The 21,787-nt window shown below is 42.7% G+C and overlaps 1 protein-coding gene and 1 long non-coding RNA gene across 2 annotated transcripts; both read right to left on the reverse strand.

Moving 5' to 3' along the window:
* Positions 1-1,105: 1,105 nt before the first annotated feature.
* On the reverse strand, positions 1,106-3,604 carry LOC113744470 (uncharacterized). The gene is made up of 4 exons (XR_003461561.1): positions 3,546-3,604; positions 3,057-3,176; positions 2,909-2,961; positions 1,106-1,141 (listed from the first exon to the last, which is right to left on the reverse strand). It is a non-coding gene; the product is annotated as an uncharacterized LOC113744470 (long non-coding RNA).
* An 11,098-nt stretch (positions 3,605-14,702) lies between these two features.
* On the reverse strand, positions 14,703-21,769 carry map3k8 (mitogen-activated protein kinase kinase kinase 8). Its single transcript, XM_010743171.3, has 8 exons — positions 21,626-21,769; positions 20,747-21,115; positions 20,466-20,636; positions 18,779-19,040; positions 17,767-17,873; positions 16,696-16,848; positions 15,609-15,855; positions 14,703-15,514 (listed from the first exon to the last, which is right to left on the reverse strand). Exons 2-8 carry the CDS (start codon positions 21,086-21,088, stop codon positions 15,390-15,392), a joined length of 1,407 nt encoding a protein of 468 aa, XP_010741473.1. The 5' UTR covers positions 21,089-21,115; positions 21,626-21,769; the 3' UTR covers positions 14,703-15,389.
* Positions 21,770-21,787: the final 18 nt, after the last annotated feature.

Here is a 21,787-nt window from a genome sequence, read left to right on the forward strand (position 1 = left end):
TCTTTGTACAAACTCCTGAGTACACCGAGGCCTCTGTGACATCCAGACCACACTGCTCCAGGTCTTCTTGGTGAACCTGATGTTTCCTTTCTCCAGCTGTTCAAACGCCAGCCTCCCCAGCTTCAGAAGAACTTTCCTGTCAGCCTCGTCAGTTCTGTGGATCGACTGTCCTTCATCAACTTTTCTTCTTCTCTTTGTCTGAACCAGCAGGAAGTGTGAGTACAGTCAGTAGGGTCTTGGGCAGCTTCCTCTCTGGTCTGTGGTCAACATGTGGTCCAGAACTGTAGCAGTGATCCAGCAGAAGACTGGGATCAGACACATGATGTGAGGCTCCTGGAGGTCTTGATGTGTGAGATGTTCTGCTGGACAGATCTTCATCATGACTCTCTCCTGAAGTACTCCTCCTTCTGAGCGTCCGTGAAGCCTCGTACTTCTGTTACCCTGTCAACACATGAAGGGGGATCTGATTGGCTTGCCGCAGGTCTGGAAGTTATCCAGATGGAGCCGAGGAAGCAGATTCCCCTTGATGAGGCTTGTCAACAGCACGCTGACTGATGACTTCTGTGTGACGACCACGACCACACGCTCTTTGTTGTTGAAATCAGTGGAAAGTCTGCTTTTATCAGGCCGTCAAAGATGAACCGAAGTTTACAGACACAGAGCTTCTCTGCTGTGACCTTCTGTAATGTTGGATGGAAAACATGGAGCAGCGTGTGAGAGACTGCGCTCATCTTTGATCAAGTTCAGCTCCCTGAACGAGAGAGAACCACCAGACTGACATCTTGGTTCTCCGAGCCCTCTGCCAGTCCAGAGTGAACTTCAGCACTGAGAAGGTTTTTCCAACGCCAGCGACGCCGTTGGTCAGAGCGACTCTGATGTGCTCCTGTTGGTCAGGTAAGGCTTTAAAGATGTGTGGCATTTGATGGGGTGTCATGGAGGGTCTCCTTCTTTGGAAGCTGTCTCAAGCTGCCCCACCTCATGTTGGGTATTAACCTCTTACTCTGTCCCTCTGTGATGTAGAGCTCAGTGTAGATCGTGTAGGAGGGTTCCACTTCCTGTTTCTTCATTCCTTCAGTCACACGTTCACATCTCTTCAGACTGATCTTATGTTCATCTAAAACCTCCTGCAGACCACCACTCACTAAAAGAGAAAGAAAGTTTGAGACAAAAACAAGAAAAAAATGTCAATCAGCTGATTATTTCACATCACGACAAAAACATCAATATTAGATTATAGAGAAGTAAATGTTAGAAAGTCCAGTTCTGGTTGAACATCAGCCAGCTACCGCTCAACAACATCCTGACTGTTTGCTGTCCTGGATCCACAATGGTGGACGAGCTCCTCACTGACTCCACAGCAGAAACTGTCCACATGTTCAGCCTGAAAACTCACAAACTAACTGAGCATTGAAGCCGTTCAAAGGTGATACTTGACTGTGACTTGTTTCAGGGGGAGGCTAAGTTGGCTGTGCGCCCTGCGTTGCCGATCCAGGGCATCTCTGTTATCCTGGGTAACGACTTGGTAGGTGCTCGTGTGTGGGCAGATGTAACTCCGCCTGTGGTGGTCTCACCGGTGCCACGGGTGGATGTGGAACCGAATGAGAGTGAAACTGATTTTCCTCTGTCAATATCCCGCAGTGATCTGGTGGCAAAGCAGCAAGCTGATTCCTCTCTCAAGGGGCTGATGAAGCAGGTTCGGTCTGGGAGTGAGGTGCAGGACGGCGCTTGTGGTTGTTTTCTTCGGGACTCACTGCTGGTGGGGAAGTGGTTGCAGCACAGTGAAGTGTTCATTGGGGTTCCTGTCTGTCAGATGGTTTTGCCAACTGGACTCCGTCGCTCAGTGTTGGGGGTGGCACACGGTGAAGCTGGACATGCTGGGGTGGAAAGAATATGTGGTCGTGTCTTGGGACATTTCTTTTGGCCTCGGGTGGGGAGAGATGTGTCCGCGTTTGTTGAAACATGCCATACATGCCAGCTGAAGCCAAACCAGACATTAAAGCCGGTGCCACTGTGTCCCATTCCTGTGACTGGTCAGCCATTTGAACATTTGATTGGGTGTTTAGGTTTTCTTCCTCCACCCAAAAATTTGGCTGAAGAGAAAATTGTGTCTGCTCAGGACAAAAGGAAATCCTGGTATGATCGCCATACTGAGCGTAGCGCGTTTAGTCCTGGAGACCAGGTACTCGTTCTACTCCCTATTGTCACATGGACGTTAAGGGAACTGACAATGTGGTGGCAGGCACATTGTCTAGAGCTACAGTATAGTGTGTCCTTGGCTATTCCTTGCTTATTTGTACACTTTGTATTTTGCATATATTTCACGGGAATCCTTTCAGGACCCCGTTCTTATGGAGGGGGGTGTGACGGTTCCCTGGGTAATTGAGTGTGTGCTCCAATACCCAGCTGATTGGTGGAAACCCCTGGGCCTCAGTTAGGGAGAGTATAAAGCTCCACCCATTAACTCTTTCTCTCTCTCTCTCTGGCAGGCTCCACCCACCTCTCTAGGCTGCCTCATGGTTTTTGGTTTTCTTTGTTCTTATGGCACACAACATCTCACATCTACACATTTTCATTCATGCATACATGCATGCACCTTCACCACTGATTGACTGATTGACACACCCCATCGTTTCTTTGGTTTGTTTTTGGTAAAAATGTTTGTTGTTTAGTTCTTTACAATAAATCATTTCCATTTTGGCCTTCAATCCGTGTCTCCCTTGTGTGTTTGTCATGGCTCTAGAGCCGGGTCGTGACACTGCAGCACTTGAAGCCATTCAGCTTGTTTGATGAAGTTCATGTACTTTGATGATTCTTCAGTTTTTGGGTTGAATGCACAAATTTGAAGTCTCTAAATAAACGTAATGTGATGAAATGCAGCAGGTCACATTGTAAAGATGGACAGTCTTACTTTGGACAGTGCTGGTCTGACTGGCTGTCTGCAGTCCACGTCTTGTTCTGGATCTAGAAGTTCAGATGTTCACAGAGTAAAAGTGTTGTTACTTTTCTCTTTGAATTCAGCTTTCAGTATACTTCTTACAGTAAAAACAGTCTCTTACTTTGTGTCTGAGGGTTCAGGTTCATCACTGAAGAGTAGAGGAAGACCTTTGGACTCGTTACTCTTCATAGACAGACAGCTGGATCCTGGAGACTCTGCTCTCCGTCTGTTGGTCTGAACTCTGCAAACACCAACATGTTTTTATTTATACCACATGAATCTTTGATAAATTCTCTGAAAGTCATTTAGGAAGCTCTAAAGACACAAACTGCTGTCCATAATTAGGAGCTTTCAAAGTTTCAAAGAAAAAACAGAGTTTCAGTGTTTTCACATCATCACATTTTGTTTCTGTTCACATTTTACACAGCAGGAAAACTTTTTTGGAAACAGGGTTGTACTCAGAGGAAGACGACACAAAGGATTTGTTTTTGTGAGTTTGTTCAATTTTACTCAGTAAATTCATTTTGGTAGAAAATTTAACACAAACACAAAAATCAACAGAGGGAACTGAAAATGAGTCAAATAAATGAGTTAGTATCAGTTCTCTTACTTTGTGTCTGAGGGTTCAGGTTCATCACTGAAGCCTGGAGGACGACCTTTGGACCGGTCACTCTTCATAGACAGACAGCTGGATCCTGGAGACTCTGCTCTGTCCTCCTCTTCCTCCACACCAACATTCATCTTGTGGACTTCAGTCAGTCTGAGAAGTTAAACATTAACACTGACTGTGAGCTCAGGACACAAGAAACTGAAACTGAGACACACACGCCTTTTCCCAGGTCTTCCCAGAGAAAAAAGAAAAACAAATGCAGGAAATGCCTTCAGTGTGAGTCATGCCCACTGACGGCGCAAGCACGCGCCAAAGCCTTGAAACACTTTTCAGGATCCCTCCCTGTTCTTCTGCAGCTGGATCACATGATCAGTGTTGCTCCTCCTTTCTGTGTGTGTGTGTGTGTGTGTGTGTGTGTGTGTGTGTGTGTGTGTGTGTGTGTGTGGGAAGACTAACACACACACACACAGACACACACACATTCAGCTCCTCTAACTCACGGCAAAGAATCAAAATGTGTCTCTCAAACTTGCCCAAATGTTTCATACTGGAGTTTTTGTTTTTGATAGTTGTATAAGTCAGAATGTGTTTCTGTGTCTCCTGATACATAAAAAGACAAAATAATTTGTTCCCGTTTCTTCAGCTGTCGGATGAATTTATAAAACGTTTTATAAACGCTGTAAAAACCGAATGGCAATTTTCTACGACTTCTACGGAGGCTCTTTTTGATTTGAACTCTGTGGAAGGAAAAACAATTTTTAAATGTTTTTCTTGTATTTTTAAAAATGAAATGAAACATTTTGTGTTTCTGGTGTCACGTTGTTGATTATGATTATTATCAGTACAGCTATTTTAATTCACATTTATTTAACTCACACTGCACATCTGGCCCTGTGAGCGCTGACAGTTGCGTCCTTTAACCTCTAGGAGGCGTCGTTATCCACGTAACTAACAGCACAAACGTCTCAAAAGTCTCTGCTGATTTTCACTTTTTACTGTGTTTCAGGTGAACTGACCCTTTAATATCACCTCCTCTGTAGTCAGTCATATCTGTGCACTTCTTACATGTCACGTCGTCACAGTTTGAGCTTCTTTTATTGTGTTTCTTTTGTGACCCACATGGGTACTAAACCCATTTATGTCATTTGAAAGTGTTCACCATGCCCCCAGCACAAGGTGGCGCATCAGCCTTTACTCATTGTCACGGTCACGAGTGCGAGCGCGCTTTGACCCGACACGCTGACTAGAGAGCCGCCCATTGGTGAGTGAGCTGACGAACATGGGTAAGAAAGACAACACAGAGGTTGAAAACTCACGATTTATCAGCTCAAAGCTCTGTCTAATAAGTCTCTGGCTTGTTAGGAGCGAGTATTGTGCGTATGGTGGATAAGAGGAGCCATTTCACCGCGTGAGCCCTCTGAGAGAAACTCTGGTGATCGTGGCTCCTACATGCTAAGACGCTCGGCCTCGTTGTTAGTGTGTCGATGTAGCTTGTTGTGTGAAAACGCCTTTCATCGAGACACTTTTCTTAAACCAGTCGGAGCTACAGGAATGTTTCCTAATGTTTGAACTCACCGTGGTGCTGTTTGTATCGTTGTGAACAGCGTAAACCGACTTTAAAAAGATCGCTAGGTAACGTGAGTGCTAACGGTGTAGATTTGTGTTGATATGATGTCAGGTTGTGATAATTATTGTTTTCTGATGACTCCAAACCAGTAATCAGATTACAGTTACTCATCCAAGTCACTGTGCGTTACTGTTTTTGTAATTTTCCTCAGTAAAAAGATATATTTGCTTTCTTCTTGAGTCTCGGGGGGCGACGTCACGTACGCGGCAAGTAGCATGAGGACAACTCGCGTGTGATACACACCAAGCAGCCAGCGACACAAACGTAAGCAACAACGGAGGGAGGAGAGAGATGCGCGTTTTCTAGCTGGAAATACAGTCACTGTTTTGAGTTTGTGTCAGCTAAAGATGACAATATTAAGGTTGGTTGGACACTCTGTTCCCGGCGACAAAGAGTTATGCAGCTTAGAAAAACACAACGTCAAATTTTGAAGAAACATTTGGAGTCGCAGCACGGCACAGTGAAACTTACAGAGAAAGTCCCACCAGGTGGTGCGAAGCAGAGAGCTGCGACTAATGCAGGAGGTCCCCACCAGTATGAAGAGTAAGTTTTACCATTACAGTGTTAACAGTTAAATATGTCAGGTCAGAAAATACTGTCTTTATTCATGTTTTATTAGAATAAGTATTTATGTGAAGTGAAGTCAAGAAAGACTGTCTTTGTTTTATTTTTTATAAAAACATGTATTCTTTTCAGGAAATAGTTTTTAAGTTCAACTTAAAATGTCAGGAGATACATTGTTGACGTTACTGTTAAAAATACTTCCAGTAAAGTGAGTATTGGCAAAACCGGTTGTCATTTTTATGTTGAGGCGGCGGCTGCTGAATGTAACTAATAAAGTAACTTGTAATCTAACGTAGTTACTTTTAAAATCAAGTAATCAGTAATGTAAGTAAGTTACTTTTTGAAGGAGTAATCAGATTACTTTTTCAAGCTAACACTGACTGTAAATGTATACAGACTGATTTACAATGACTAACCCTGCATCTGGGTATAGATATGGAAGATATTTAGAGTGACAAGTGAAAGTAGAATGATGTCATGTCATGGTTTTGTTTTCCGCACTCTGTTTTATTTTTTATTAAAACATGTATTCTTTTCATTTTCACAGATTACACAACCCAAGAATATGTGAAGTATTTCAATGATCTCCCCCCACCTGAATCAACGACAGCACTGAAATACTGCTGACATCTGCAGAGTGACTACTGTACTTTGAGTACTTTAGGTATTAATACTTGTGTACTTTGACTCAAACAGGAAACAGCAGATAGCACCTTCACCTTCTGACTTCAGCTGCCAGTTTGTTGGTTTGGACAGCAGGTGGTGCTGCTGCATCAACAATCAGCTGAGACTCCAACACACAACAGTGTGAGAGAGTCAGTGTCAGAGGGGGGCCCGGGCTTCGGGTCTCGGTGATGAGTCCAGCTGCAGTGGAGAAAAAACTGTTCTTGTGGTGTGAAGTTTTGGTCCTGATGGATCACAGCCTCCTGCCGGAGGAGAGGGTCTCAAAAGGTTTGTGTCCAGGGTGGGAGGGGGGTCAGCCATGGTGTTACCTGCACACCTCAGAGTCCTGGAGGAGTTCAGACTGCAGCGCTGACAGTCATCTCCACTTGTTGTGATTCCTCCGTCAGTCTCTGCTGGATGAAGCTCTCCTCTCCACTCCACCTCCCAGTAACATGGCCCAGTCAGAGCTGATGCTGCTGCTTCAACCTCTCTGGATCATCAGGACTCAGCTGATCCTCTCTCAACACAAACACCTTTCTCACCACTCACACTGACAGAGATGACTTCCAGCTGATGAGAGAAGCAGACAGACAACAGAAGTCATGAATCAGTGTTTCCAGAGACTCCCTTCATCAGCTGTCAGTCAGTGATGCAGCACATCCAGTATAAAGACCAGCAGGACTTCAGTCCTGTTCAGACACAAGTGGAGCGGCTGTGTAGCGTAGCCAGCTTCCTGTCAGCTCTCATGTTAACGTGTTGGAGTGAAGCTCACAGACCTGCATCAAGTCTGTTGACTCTGCACATTTCACTCAAGTACACAGTGGAAATAAAGTGCTGACAGTCCCTGAACGCATCATCAGTGCAGAAACAGAGAGACATTCACTGCTCACTTTCATTTTCAGCTGTGGGTCCTGGACTTCAGCAGAGGTTCTGCTCTGTACAAAGACCACATGCTCACTAAATGTAATGATGCTTCTTTGCAGGCTTCAGTCAGACTGATCTGAGAGCTGTGACAAAGATGAACTGATCAGTTCTTTAGTGTTGGAATGAGAGAACAAACACTTTGAGATCAGATCTGATGAATGAGGACCACTGTCTCTGTACATCTTGGAATGCTGTCAGCTGGAATCAGCTTTATTTCCTGTAGACATGAACACAACAACAACAGTCGTCTTCACATCAACCAAAAACACATGATCACAACGAGCTTCTGGCTCATCTGATTGGCTGACTGTTCTCTCTCTCTCTGTCTTTCTGTCCAATCTAGAAGCCTGTCACCGTTCTCCTCTCACAGCTTCACTGAGGAAAGCAGCCGCTGAGAAGGTCGGAGGTTTACAGGAAATACTGGATCTGTGCTTTGATACTAAATGTGTTTAGTACAATACTGCTGAGACCAACATGGACTGACTGCAACCCTCTACTGACCTCAGAGTCTGCAGACTGCAGTGTGGAAACTCCACAAGATCAGACAGAGGCTTCACTTCTGAATTCTTCAGGTCGTTCCAACCCAGCTCCAGCTTTGTCAGATGGGAGGGGTTGGACTTCAGAGCTGAGGCCAGAAAAGCACAGCTGATCTCTGACAACCCGCAGTTTATCAATCTGAATAAAGAATAAATGATGTAAGTTTAGAAGACAATGTTCCTGCTTGAAATCATTCAATGTTTAATAATCTGTTCAGAGCTGAAGAAGGTTTAGAAGATCAGCATCATATAACTTCATCAAAATGTTAAAAATGAAATACTGAATATATTTGTTATTGTCTGACAGTTGAAATAGAGATTATTGATTGATTTATTGTTTTTATTAGAGGTGCAACGATACGTTCGGTTCGATACTTTAGTGTCACGATTCAATATTTTTCCATGCCTTTTTTAACTTGTAGTTTATTGACCAACATTTGTTTCAACTCAAAAGTTCAGTTTTTAACTTAAATTTCAGGGTCATACTTAATACGAAAACCAAAGTAGTTCCAAACGCCAGACCTGAAGGATGGTGGATGAGCTTCAATTTCAGGTGTATTTAAGGCATTAGTACCATCCATTGGCACAACGGACAGTATACCATCATGTCCAGTGTTTCATGATTCTTTGTTGCACCCCTAGTGTTTATGTATTTTTATTCTCATTTATTTAAACAGAAACATGATGTGAAATATAAGATAAAAAGTTGAAAAGGTTCAGAGTGAATTATCCAATCTAGACTAAAACCACAGAAGAAGAAAATAGACTTTAGCATTCAGATACTCAGTGTGGATCAGTATAATATCAGCCTGATGTCTGCAGTTTAGTGTCAACACAACTTTCACATCATATTAATCTCAGCACAGAAGGAAAAAATGGTGTCTGACCTCAGAGTCTTCAGTTTACAGTTTGGACTCTCCAGAAAATCACACAGCAGCTTCACTCCTGAATCCTTCAGGTCGTTGTAGCTCAGCTCCAGCTCTGTCAGATGGGAGGGGTTGGACTTCAGAGCTGAGGCCAGAGAAGCACAGCTGATCTCTGACAACCTGCATTCCATCAATCTGAATAAAGAATAAATGATGTTGATAAAAATCCATTTATAATCCAATCAGATGTGTTCAGGTTTGAAATGTGCAGCTCAACATTACTATGTCCTAATCAATGAGCTTTTCTCTAAAATGAGTAGAGTGACTTTGTCATTGTGTTATTGTGGATCATCATAATGTCAGCCTTCTACAGACATCATCCAAACGTCAGCACAACATTCAGACAACATTCATGTCGACACAGATTAATAACATGCTGCTGATCTCAGTCAAGTCTGGACTTAGAGGATCAAATCAAATCAGACATGTTGGACTAAAAACAGTTTATTATTTATTCCATGACCTTCTGACTGTGTTTGGTGTCTTAGTGGGTAAATGTCATTCAAAGGAGAGGTCTACATTTGTTCAAGTGTGTCTTCAAACAGCAGCCACATGTACATTCAAAGAGTTATTGGTGGCAGTCATCATTCCACCTCTTGAGGACCAAATTCACTCTTTGAGTTACTATTCCTCCACTGCAGCTCAACAAGGACAAACTGTCAAATTCACAAACTTTCAAGGATCTCAAGGACTCATGGGAACCATGTTACCACAGCTTCTTTTTGACTCCTTGGATCCTTGAATCCTGTTGTGTTGTGACGTTTTGGCCTGTGTTAGGCTGCTGTTTATTACTCTGAGCTCTGGTTTAATGCACACCACACCACAGCAGCTGTGAGGGTTGTCTGTAGCAGCCATATCAGCTTCTGATATCATGAAGATCATCACAGTTCTTCACTTCATCTTTATTGAACTTTGCGTTCACGTCTTTCTTGACTTTCTCTAACCTGTCTCTTTCTCTGTTTCCACAGAAGCTCAAACTCTCTGCAGCCTGTTTTTATCTGCTATCATCAGATCTTCAACAACCTCATTCTTATCCGTCACACACTCTACAGCCTCATCAGCACTGACGTCATCTTCACTGACTGATGGACCACAATGTGAGTCTGTGGAAGCTCACAAACTGTCAAACATTTGATTTCTGCACTTTCTGTGACTCCAACAATTATTCAACCATTTGGAAATTCATTCAGCCAAAAAATATAAAACATCAGTCAAAGATTTAAATTGAATATTTACAAAAAAAACAGCATGAACAGTCAGTGAACTGACCTTAGATTCTCCAGTTTACAGTTTGGACTCTCCAGTCCAGCACACAGCTTCTTCACTCCTGAATCCTTCAGGTCGTTGAATCTCAGGTCCAGCTCTGTCAGGTGGGAGGGGTTGGACTTCAGAGCTGAGGCCACAACTTCACAGTGACTCTCTGAGAGTTCACAGTGAGAAAGTCTGTGATGACACATAGATTACAAAATGTGTTGTTTTTAACGGTGATGTCATTTAATCCTCGGAAATCGATGCAAGGACAAAGTGTTTTGTCCCCCTTTTGGGGGGGGGGGACAATGCCAGATCTTTACTGAAGACCGCTGCCAGGTCAGGATAATTAGAGGGAACATTGGATACATCAGGAGGGGGTGGGGGGGTAGGAGACAGTAGGGGACTGGTAGGAGACAGTAGGAGTGACAGTGTACACTCCAATTGGTGATGGAAGAAGTCTGCCAATCAATATGGGGCCTAAAACCACTGGAGAGATGGGAGAGGGCAGAACATGCAGCTGGATCTTCTCATGGTGGTTGCCAGAAATCACTAACAACATAGGCTCTGTGCGGTGAGTCACAGTGGCTATGAGTCTGCCATCTAGAGCGTTAGCATTCTGGGGTTTGATAAGTGGCTCGACAGGGATTTGCAACTGATTAGCTAGTTCAAGATCAATGAAATTGTCATCGGCTCCAGAATCCACTAGGGCTTGAAATGGGAGTGTAACACCTGCACAGGTAAGGGAAACTGACACACTTACTCGAGGAGGAGAGCAGGATTGAGGTGGTCTGGCTCACCAGGGTGCTCTCCCTTACTGATGAGCCCGGCCTTTTGGCATCTGGGGGCAGGAGGCAATAAAGTGTCCCGTCTGGCCACAGTAGCGGCAGAGTCTGGCTTGCATCCATTCGCTGACAGTCTCCAGGCATCAAACGAGCCCGCCCAACCTGCATGGGCCCCTCCACTGAGCCAGAAGAGGCTCCATGAGTGCTAGGGAGGCTGGCTGGGGAGCTGAAATGGGACTGAGATTGGGGGGTCAACAGAATTGGGTTCGTCGTGAGTAGCTAGTTCATCTTTAATTACATCTGAGAGCCCCTTAACGAAAACTGCTTGTAGCGCCCTGTTGTCCCACCCACTCTCTGCAGCTAGGATGCGGAAATCAATGGAGGTTCAACTGAAGAGGAACCCTGACGTAGGGACAACAAACGTTTCTCAGCCTCCCGACCCTGAATGGGATGATCAAAAACTCTGCGTAGCTCGAAGAAGAAGGCATCATATGACTCAAGGACACTTGATCCTCCCTCCCTCACAAGGCCGTAGCCCACTGACCTGCTCTCCCTCTAAGTAAATTAATTAAATATGCGATACGTGAACGATCTGAAGGATAACAAGATGGTTGCTGATCGAACACCAGTGAGACTGAAATTGCCTGACTCGATGCACGTCCATCCGACTTTCCATGTGTCTCTGTTGAAGCCTGTGTCCTCCAGCGCCCTAGCGCTCCTCTGCATTTTTGGGTCCAATAACACAACCACACCACAACACCTGCATGAATAAAAACATTCTCTTTAGCTAAATCTGGGCATATAGTATTTGTGGTGTTATCTTGGGGTTTAAAGTCTATCCACCAACATGAGTTTGTCAGAATGTGAGGCACTTCTAATGTACTTTGAGAGTACATCTCTAATTCTCCATTCATCCAGTCATTGGGCATGTACAGTACCTTTGGTTGTCCAGCAGCCCATTTCCCACCAGTGCCTCCGTCAATCTGGCAGTCATTGGGCATGTACAGTACCTTTGGTTGCAGGGCCGGTCTTAGCTATGGGCGCAGTCTCCGTGGGTGGCGCACGAGCGCCCGAAAAAGAAAAAAACCCAGGGCGCAAATGTGGCCAGGACCGGCGCTGTTTGGTTGTCCGGCAGCCTGTTTCAACCCAGCCCCTCTGTCAGTCTGGCAGTCATTGGGCTTGAGTGTTGCTACTTGGCTGTAAGAAAGGGGTTTTCCTTCAGTGCTTAATGTAATGGAGTGTACATCCATTGGAGTCACCCCACACAGGTTTAAATTATGCTGACAACAATAAATCTAGATTGATATTCCAAAACCTTTTAAATAGTTATTATATTCAACACTGAGGCTATTAGTTATAGATATATTAAACTACTTCTCTTCACCTTTTCAGTCCCTCTCTTCCTCATCTTGCTCCTCCCTCTTTTTTCACACTCCCTCCCCTCTTTCCAAAATTCTCAAACTGATGTAGAGTGCTGAGTTGGCAGCCTGGTTGTTTGGCTCTAGCAATGGTGGTATAGTGTCGAGCATAGCTGCCTTCTAAGCAGTTGACCCAGGTTGGATTCCTGGCCATTGCAGTTTCTTTTAATATCTTGGAGAGATGTGTATCTATCAGAATGGCTGTTTTTTTCCCACCCATTCTGCCTTTTACAGGCTTCACTAACCAATGTAGGTGTTGTTTTGCAAAAGAAATAACAAAAAAATTTCATCTTAAAAACAAGAACTTTACCACAATCTTGCATCACAGTGGCATAACATAAATGTAAACAGACTCACTATGGCAAATATAAATAAAGATAATGTATTATACATCCATGTAGTGTTCCAGGGATGCCGTCAGACATTAAATTATGAATTAAAACCTATGCCATAGGTCTACAACAGGATTTATAATCTGATGAAAATGTGCCTATTTTTATCTGTGAAGGAGTATCACTGAATCATTCTATAGTTCATTCTATAGTGAATAGTTCATTCACTTAACTGCACAAAGTACTTCCAATAGTGTTATATCTACTGCTACCACCAGATGGTAATGTTTGTCTTCATGTTCATTGAGGAAACTATTGAATGTCTCTGTAAATGTCACCCCACATCAGGCACTTTGAGGCAAGCCCCTACACAGCAGAACTTGACACCCACTCGCATGTGACGCTATTAGAAAGAGGAAGAGTAGGCCTGAGCACAGATAGAAGAAAAACACTTTACAGTCCCTTGGGTTTCCCTGATGCAAAAACAGTAGTAGATAACTGCCAATGACTAAATATGAACAATGAAAAGCAATGTAGCAGAGGGCTTCATTAAAACTTGATTCGTGTCTCATCTATGTGATCAGCCTGCTAGCTGGGGAATCCAGAAAGGACCACATTAAGAGGTTTCCAATGAAATATTTCATTGGGGCTTTCTTACAACTTTCTTACTCTTTCCTGCTAATCAGTCATGCAGTTTTGATTTATGCAGGGTAATTAGTAATCACTAGTTATCTTGAACTTATGTATTCTGTTGCTATTGTAGCAACTAAAAATACAAAAAATATTTTGGATGCCTGATGTGGTACAAGCTAATGTTCAGATTCATGAAGTAAAAATACAAATAGAACAATGTAAAAGTATTCCATTACAAGTAAAATATCTGCACTGGAAATCTCACTCATGTACAAGCACAAAATTATTATCAGACAAATTAAAACAACAAAAGTAAAAGTACTTATAAGGCAGGCTAAAATTGGTTAAAATATTCCTATTACATACTTTTCTTCGCTCGTTATGAGAAAACAAACTTTAAGGATTAATTCCACAATAAAAAACATGATAAGTGTGAGTTCTTTTCACTGAATTATTCAGACATTTTAGAAGATGATAATATGTTTCAGTTTGAGGACATTTATGAGCAGAATAAGCAAAATGGCTATATCTGTCAAATAAATGTAGTTATATTAACTATAAAGTACTAAACTAAACTAAGTACTTTATAAAAGTAAAAGTGCTTCAGTATAATAAATGTAGTTTCCACCACTGGCAAAGACCTGGAAATTCAAAAGTGATGTGAAAGTGAAACAACAAAAAACTGTTAAAAGGTTTCTGATGTCTCTTTACTCACAGGAGCAGTGACTCTAGGCTATATCCCAATAAGCATTTAATGCATTACCATAAAATTTAGTACAGACATTTATGATCCCCTTGGATCTTTGGTGATCCTCTGACTTCTCTTCCAGCACTGCTATGAAGTTTACATTTGTGGTTTTGTTCTGTTGTACCTGCTAAAAATGGTTTGAGCATATTATTATGAGAATTTAGCATGCTGACATTAGAATTTAGCTTACAGCACCATTGTGCTATAGTACAGCCCGACAAAGCAGATAGCATCGCTGTAGACTCCTGTTTTAAAATAAATTGTCATAGCATGAGACTGACAGCCTTTGTGGGGGTGGTAAGTGCAGAGCACTTTCCAGCAGGCTGGGTCTGATATCTTTATGCACTTTAATAGTAAAGAGATACAGAGGGGAACTCAAGTGTCCCCCGCCCACTCTTGCTACAGTGGAACCATGTTCCCTAACCAACAGACAAAAGTCATTATATTCTTTCCACTAAAGTGATCAATTCATTTCTGTATCAACTATCAAATCTTTTCACAGTTACAGCTGGAAATTATGAGAGGATCAAACCAAAAAGCTCTTGTTACTTAGAGAAAGCATGTCAGCATGTCTGTACAGCACGTCAGGACGCTGAGTTAGAAAAGGAAAACACTGAGGAGACAGAATGTGAAACATACAGACATGATGACAGCTTTAATGTCAAATGAATCTCTCTTAGTTGTGAAGTGGAAAATCCAAAATGAATAATCTGTTTAACTATTTGAAGTAGGAGTAAAATATATCACACAGAATGGGTTTTTCATTTTATTGCAATTTTTTTTATTACATTTGAAACTTTGGGTAGTTTCTCTGCTCAATACTAAAGAAAACAGAAGTAACAAATTCAGTAAAAAGCACATGAGGCCTCATCTCACAGGATGTACAAAAAACACAAATCAGATATCACATGCATTCAACAGAAGCGTCATCTACATAGCATTATGGTGCTATTTACATTCCACAGGAATTAACAAGAGGAAGTTCATAAAGAACTACATATCATACATGTTTGCATGGTGCACACATACATTTACAGATAGCTTACTTATATTTAGTGATAAAATAATTTCGTTTGACTATTACACATCATTTCATGAGAAAGAAAAACGGCATACATTTGATTACTGTATTGATTACCACACTGGATTATAGCATGTACAAGAATCCCATAGGGGGCTCTGGAAAATTATACCAAACCCTAACAGTTAATGCTCATTGATATACAATGCATCTCTACCAGCCACTGTCCTGCAGTGTTGCTGAGTCACATCAGTTCATTTCAGCATCAAGCCTGAACTAATTCCACTCATTACATCTTGATTCTTGTAAACAGTTCACCAATGCCGCCTACAACTGTCCACCTGTTTGAAGCCTAACAAGTAAATTATGAGTTGGCAACTAAAGTTCAGCCACATGAAATGGTGAGCTGTGGTTTGGTGCTAGCCATATTCTGAAGTAGGAGGGCCTGTCACTAGTTTACAGTAACCTGACAAGGCCCCCAGGTCAATGTACAAGGAGCCCTTCCTCCTCATGTGGCCAGAGTCCTCAGAGTACAGAGAAGATTCTGCAGAAAAGACAAAAGAGTACATGATTAAACAGGGAAACTTTCTTTTTTATAATTACTGGAACCAAATTGACTTTAACGTCTATGTCCTTACCCTGTGTGGTGTCATGGTGCTGGCTCTGCTGCCGTAGCATGGTGTGGGTAACCTCCTCCAGGGCTGAGTCAAGGCTCCAGCAGCGCGGCTGATCCTCCCTAGGCGGATTGATGGCCTCGTCCTTCAGCAGCTCGGATGCAGAGCTCCGGAGAGCAGGGTTTCTCTCCAGGGCTCGCTCCAGGAAGGAGCGCATGGCTAGGCTGCAATCCTCCTCTATGTCCTCCAGAGGGGGGGCCTGCTTGTGGATCTGTTGGGATAGAGAAAAAAATTGCCTTAGAAAACTGCAGCATGAAAACAATAGTTACATAGACAAAAACAACCACGTAGGCCACGTAGAACTGCCCAACCAGCTGTGACCCAGTTTTCTTTGTTGAGTATCATTATTGTAAAACAGGGTTGGTTTTGATAAAAAGGAACAAGGAAATCTTGCAACGCTCAGCTCGTAAAAGTGAACTGCAACATGCAACATTGGTTCTCTGTGACAACAGTTTCACGAGGAAGTGAGTAAAGGACTGATAACCATTTCAAAAACAGAAACAGGACTTGTTAAAAGCAAAGAACCCATGTCATGGAAAATGTAAAAAAAGATGAAGTGACAAAACAGGCCATAGGGCACACAGTGCGATCAGTCACGTTGAGACTGACGTTTATCTCATGACAATCTAGACAGTGGAAGACCTAAATAAGGTCATGGAAAAGAAGAGTGTCACATTTTTACAGATGAGTGTAATGTCGTTCAGCTCATGCGCGATAAGACTTCAAAGAACCTCAAACACCCTCTGTGTTGATAGTGCATCCTTGTAAAGTTCTAGTTATCAGATGAGAAATTAAGTTTTTTATTGCTCAAGTGTTATTAATCCAGTAGTAACTTTAGTGGGACATTGACATTTTTGCAAATAGTTGCCCTGCAGACACAGAGCAACACTGATTTCATTGTTGAGGCATTTCTCTAAAAACATCAACCATTAAAAAGGTTGGCGATAAAGGGAAACATCAAAGGATCACCCAAGTCAGTAGGTTATTTAGTAAGCGATATTTCAATCTGGACCAAAATGGTCGAACACCAGACAAAATGCACAGTACTTACAATGTAGAGGTAAGATGGGTAGGCAGTGCGTGGGTATCTCCGGACCCATGGAGGGCTACCAGTCTGCATGTGAATGATGGTGGTGCCCAGGCTGTAGATGTCCGTCTTGGTGTTATGTCCTCGACACAGGACCACCTCTGGACTCATGTACATCTAAAGGAAAAAAGAGTAACATAACATGAATTCGATATAATAGGGCTGCAGAGAATAATGGCAGGATGAGGTGTGACAGTTGTTCCGTTTTATTTTGACTTCACATTAAAATAAAGGTGTCAGTGCTCAAAAACATAATAAATAGGAAGCAACCTCATCCAGTAAAAGGGTTTTGACAAAACAGCGAACCTTTGTAGACCCACGCTGTGTGCGTGTGTGTGTGTCAAGGTAAGGCCACTGCAGAAGTGAATTGCCCTTTGGAGTGTAAAGAGTAAACACACTACCAGAGTTCATCTCTTTCTCTGCTGGAAATTCCAGCTTGCTCTCTCATGTTAATGTAAGCCTGGGCAGCTTGGTGTATTCACAAGCTCTGTCACTCTTATTACTCCTGGGTGTCTACCCTGGGACTTTCCACAAGCCAAGCCATGAGAGGCCCAGGGTGCATTCACTAAGACCTATATAGACACACCAGTAGGTCAAAACATGGGAAAACAAGAGAGACATCATGATGGTAGAAAAGGCTCGTGAGAAATCTCTTGAATTAATCCTCAAATTTTCCCAAGTGCTGCTTACATCCACACCGAGAACCCTGAGCATAAGCAGACTATTTTTGGCTTCAGTGAAGTCAATGAGTGCACTGACTGCGCTGCAATAACGCTTGCCAATCACTGACTTTCTATAATCATTTTGGACGAGTGCTGACAAGTCTTAAGATTAATTTTTTTGATCCCTGGGGGAAAGTCTAGTCTGAGTCACGACTCAAGAAGAGTGCTCGCCTTTCTAGTAAAAATATCAGATATAGAAAAACAAGTATTGATTGAACTAAGCAATTTAAAAAAACAGAAGGCATGCTGGGTGTGTGCATTCATTACAGGTTTACAGTTAAAGCCTGTAAGACTCTTTGGCTTTTTTTCTTACCTCTGTTCCTCTCAGGTCTCTGGGAATGTATATGTCCTCTGTCATCTGCACTGTGAGACCAAAGTCCACCAGCACTGCTTTATCTGACATCAGGACAATGTTGCTGGCTGCAGAAAACAGAGAAAATAACAGTTAGATCACACATGTTGTAGTGTAATACTCGCTTTTCTGTGCAGGTTGTCATTTTAGGTAATAGCTAGTAACTTTTCAGACATACTAAACTGGCTTTGCACTGGTGTTAACTGGGAAAAGTCCACTAAAGCCTCCCAAGAAGTAGTCAAGCATGCCACATGCTTTTAGTAAAGGAATTTGACAGATAATTTGAGGGCAAGCCTTTCGTGAAAAGTCTCATCCTTGCACTTAAAAACCACACCGAGGTTTAATTGCATATTTTGATCGCAGGCAGGAAACACTGGGAACCACAGCAACATGTCAGAGGGCCAGGCTGGCCATTGTCATAAGTCACTTGTCTCTCTGGACCCTGCACTTAACCCTGAGAGAGCATGAGAAGAGGGCTGGAATTTCCAGGCACCAAACAGCCTTCAGGCTATGAGGCTAACAGATGATTCTGGAGAATGCTTTGATCCCAGAACCGACACTGTGGTTCAACCAATGTGAAACTACCTCACATCAAACCACATATGAGCCCCACCCGTTGTAATTTGCATGTTTTCTTGTAATTAAAGTCATTAGCTACCGCATTCTTTGTCAGTGTGACCTGGCTGCAATACCTCTGAATACTTCAAAATCAAACCTAGTGTGTAAGATTGTCTGATTTCTGTAATCTGTCTGGTTTGTGGTTGTCTGTACTGATTCACCTCTTTTCTGCTCGGCACTGAAGACACTCTCTACAGGTATTCATATGAACTCTATCCATCTGTGGCTTCACTATGACGCAGAGCATGAAAACTAACATTACATCACTTCCTGAAACTATTTGCTTTGTACATAGCAGTGCATCCATCAACAACAATTAACAAGTAAAACAGGATTTTTTTTCTTTTGCTCTTACGTTTGATGTCATGGTGGATCACGTTGTGTGAGTGCAGGTATTCCAGGCCCCGCAGGACCTGCTTGGTCACCCAGATGATCTCAAACTCTCTCATGGGCCCACAGCTGTCAAGCTTCTCCAGAACGGAGCCACCCTCTCCGGCCTCCATGAACAGGTGGATGCTCTGGTCGCAGAGCAGAGCGCCGTAGAGCTCAGCGATGTTCTCATGGCGAAACCGGGCCTGAAATTCCACGTCAGCTGCTTTAAAGTTCTCCATGGGGATCTATGAAGATTATGATGAGATGCTTAATCACAAATCAATAACATTGTATTATTTTAAAGGAATACTTCCACAAATTGAGAAACATGCCCCCATTCTCCATGCTAAGCTAAACTAACTATCTGCTCTAGCTTTATATTTACCATACATATAGGAGACATTTAGACTGGTTGGCACCTCTAGAGCCAGCTAATTATTGTACTATATGTTTGTTTAGTCTACAAAAAACAAAGTGTAAAAACAAGAATTAGTGGTTTTGTTGGTGGTTATTTGTTGGAACCTTTTTTTTGGCTTAGTATAGTAACTTCCTGGGGTCTTGGTATCACTGTGAGTTCCCCCTGTACATTTTTTAAAGGTGCCTGTAGGTGGTAGGTCAATCTGGCTAGTTTCTCCTTGTTTTCAGCCTTTATGCTCATAGCTGGGCAGCTGCTGTAGTGTTGCATTTGCCATAAAGACATGAGAGTGGCAGCAAAAAAGCTTAAGCCAGGAGACACTTGGCTTATCTAATCTTAGCTTAGTCTAGTATAAAGTCTGGGGGCAAGGGGAAACAGCTACCCTGGCTCTGTCTAAAAATAACAAAAAAAAATCTGGCAAGCTGCACCTCTAAAGCTCCCTAATTATCACGTTATATCTATTATTTTCATCTATACACAAACAGACATGTAAAAACAATAATTTGTGCTTTCAGGGGGTGCTGATAGGCACTCTGAAATAAAAACAACCTTTGGACAGAATCTGGATAGCTGTTTTGAGGCAAGATTGTTTGTTACATGATCTTTGCATGATGTTTGATGGATGACACTATATTTTCAGTCTGCTGATATGCAGAAAATCTCCCCTAGTACTAAGCAGGTGCACTCTTGCCGGTAAAACCTCCTGTGTGTGTTGGTAACAGTGTGTACTATACACTGTGTCAACATATCATTCTGATGATAACACCGACTAAGTAGGAAACTCCATCATTTGTCAATATTTTCCATGGAGGAAAGAGTAAACACACTGCCCACCTCCTGCAGGTCGAGAGTGCATTATCTGATAGATAAGAATAGGACAGGAAGTGTTGTAGAAATGTGCCAGGAACAGTTCAGACTTCAATCACAACATGCCTATGTAATGATTTATTATGGATTTAGTATTGTCATAAACAGAAGAGCTTTAGGAAGTTACTCTTAAATTTCCCTTCTTGCACTAATCTTTGGGTTGTTTTGCAAGTGTGACCAGGTTCTTCTTCTTCCTTTTTTTTGTTCTCTTTTCCATCAATGGAAAACAAGCAAATGACATGTTGCCATTTTGTGTTGATTGTACAAACGCAGGTGCAGTTGCTGTGCAAACAAATGGTACTTGGCATGTGGAGAATTTGGCTCGAAGTGAAAGAGTTTCGAGAAGTCAGCGCAGGCTTGACTCCAGCAGTTGCTGAGCAGGACTTACCAGTTTGCAAGCCATTCTCTTCCTCGTGGTGGTGTCCTGAGCCAAGTGGACTTTCCCAAATGAGCCCTTGGGCACGAGGCCAGGGCCAGGATTCTTGTAGGTCAATTTCCATGGAAACAGTAGCACGTCCATGTTGATCTGGTAGCGGCCTTTTTTAACAGCCATGTACTTCTGCAAATAGAAGTCATTAAAAAAATGAAAACATGCTTCTAAAATGATGTTTTTGAAGGTTGATCCTATTCTTTATACATATTTATCTTGTAACAGAGATGTTTATTTACCTTGTTCAGCAGGACTCCCATCTCCTCAGGCAGGTGCTGCAGGGCTGATGCCTGCATGTTGGAGATCAGGTTAACAAAGGACAGGAGGTCTGTCACCGTCCCGTACCGAACACCACCGTCCCTGTCATCATAGTCCTTCTGCTGGCTCCCCTCAGAGTCCCCCGTCTCCTCGTTCTCATCCATCTCCTCCTGGGAGAGACCTTCCTCTTCAAATGATAATCCTCCTTCCTCCTCCTCCTCCACTTCTTCAAGCTGATACAGAGTCTCTGCAGCGTTGATGATGTCTTCAATATTCATGTGAGCCAAAAGTAGTTCAATGCCATTATTATATTTGTAATCCATTTTGAAGCTTGAATGGTTCTGCTTGTTCTGAAATGAAACATCAGGATGTCATTTCTTCTGTTCAGTTCAGACATACAGGGAGGGGCTTCATGCACTGTTTTCCCAGTAAGTGAAGGGAGTTTCACAATAAAGCCGGGAAGCCCCTCGGAAAACTTGGACCTGATTTTACATCTGTGAAACACCAACAGCTGACCATGGAGCAAATATAAAAAGCTCATTAATAGTCACCGGGCTGTGAATAAGAATCCAGCGCATACACAGATATGTGCAAAACATGTTTTTTTTAAACAGGGATCTCCCTGCTCACCAAAACCTATGTTATAATTTAAGAAATAAGCCACTGTGTTATCACAATCTAAAAAAATGCAAATGCAGCATGCTGCCTCTTTCAGTTACAGTAATAACTCGGGATGTTGTACAGAAATGACAACCAACAGATCTAAAAGGTTTCGCTTCTATGTTTGATTTCAGCAGATTATCCGGTTTATTCTAAGGTCAGATGAAGTATAATAAAAAAAAAATAAAATCATGTCGTACTTGCGTGATCTCTGAGTCTGAAGCTTAAAGGGACTCCCGTCTCTTCATTGCGTGTCTCCTGCGTCCAGCGCTCACACTGACTGACGGAGGACGGTCGGGTGTGATTCTGTTTAGAGGAAGTAAACAGGGGAAGTGCAGCCGGTCGGCGTGTGCGTGTGTGTG

This window comes from Larimichthys crocea, chromosome XXIII (genome assembly GCF_000972845.2).
Source record: "Larimichthys crocea isolate SSNF chromosome XXIII, L_crocea_2.0, whole genome shotgun sequence".
In the NCBI taxonomy this organism is placed as follows: domain Eukaryota; kingdom Metazoa; phylum Chordata; class Actinopteri; family Sciaenidae; genus Larimichthys; species Larimichthys crocea.

What these genes read in the sequence shown, in the direction of transcription:
- map3k8 (XM_010743171.3), bottom strand. Translation starts at nt 21,088, where the DNA reads ATGGATTACAAATATAATAATGGCATTGAACTACTTTTGGCTCACATG. An exon ending in AGAGAATGGCTTGCAAACTG is followed by an intron (nt 19,041 to 20,465) that starts GTAAGTCCTGCT and finishes TAATCTTCATAG; the next exon opens with ATCCCCATGGAGAACTTTAA. An exon ending in GCACCATGACACCACACAGG is followed by an intron (nt 15,515 to 15,608) that starts GTAAGGACATAG and finishes TCTTTTCTGCAG; the next exon opens with AATCTTCTCTGTACTCTGAG.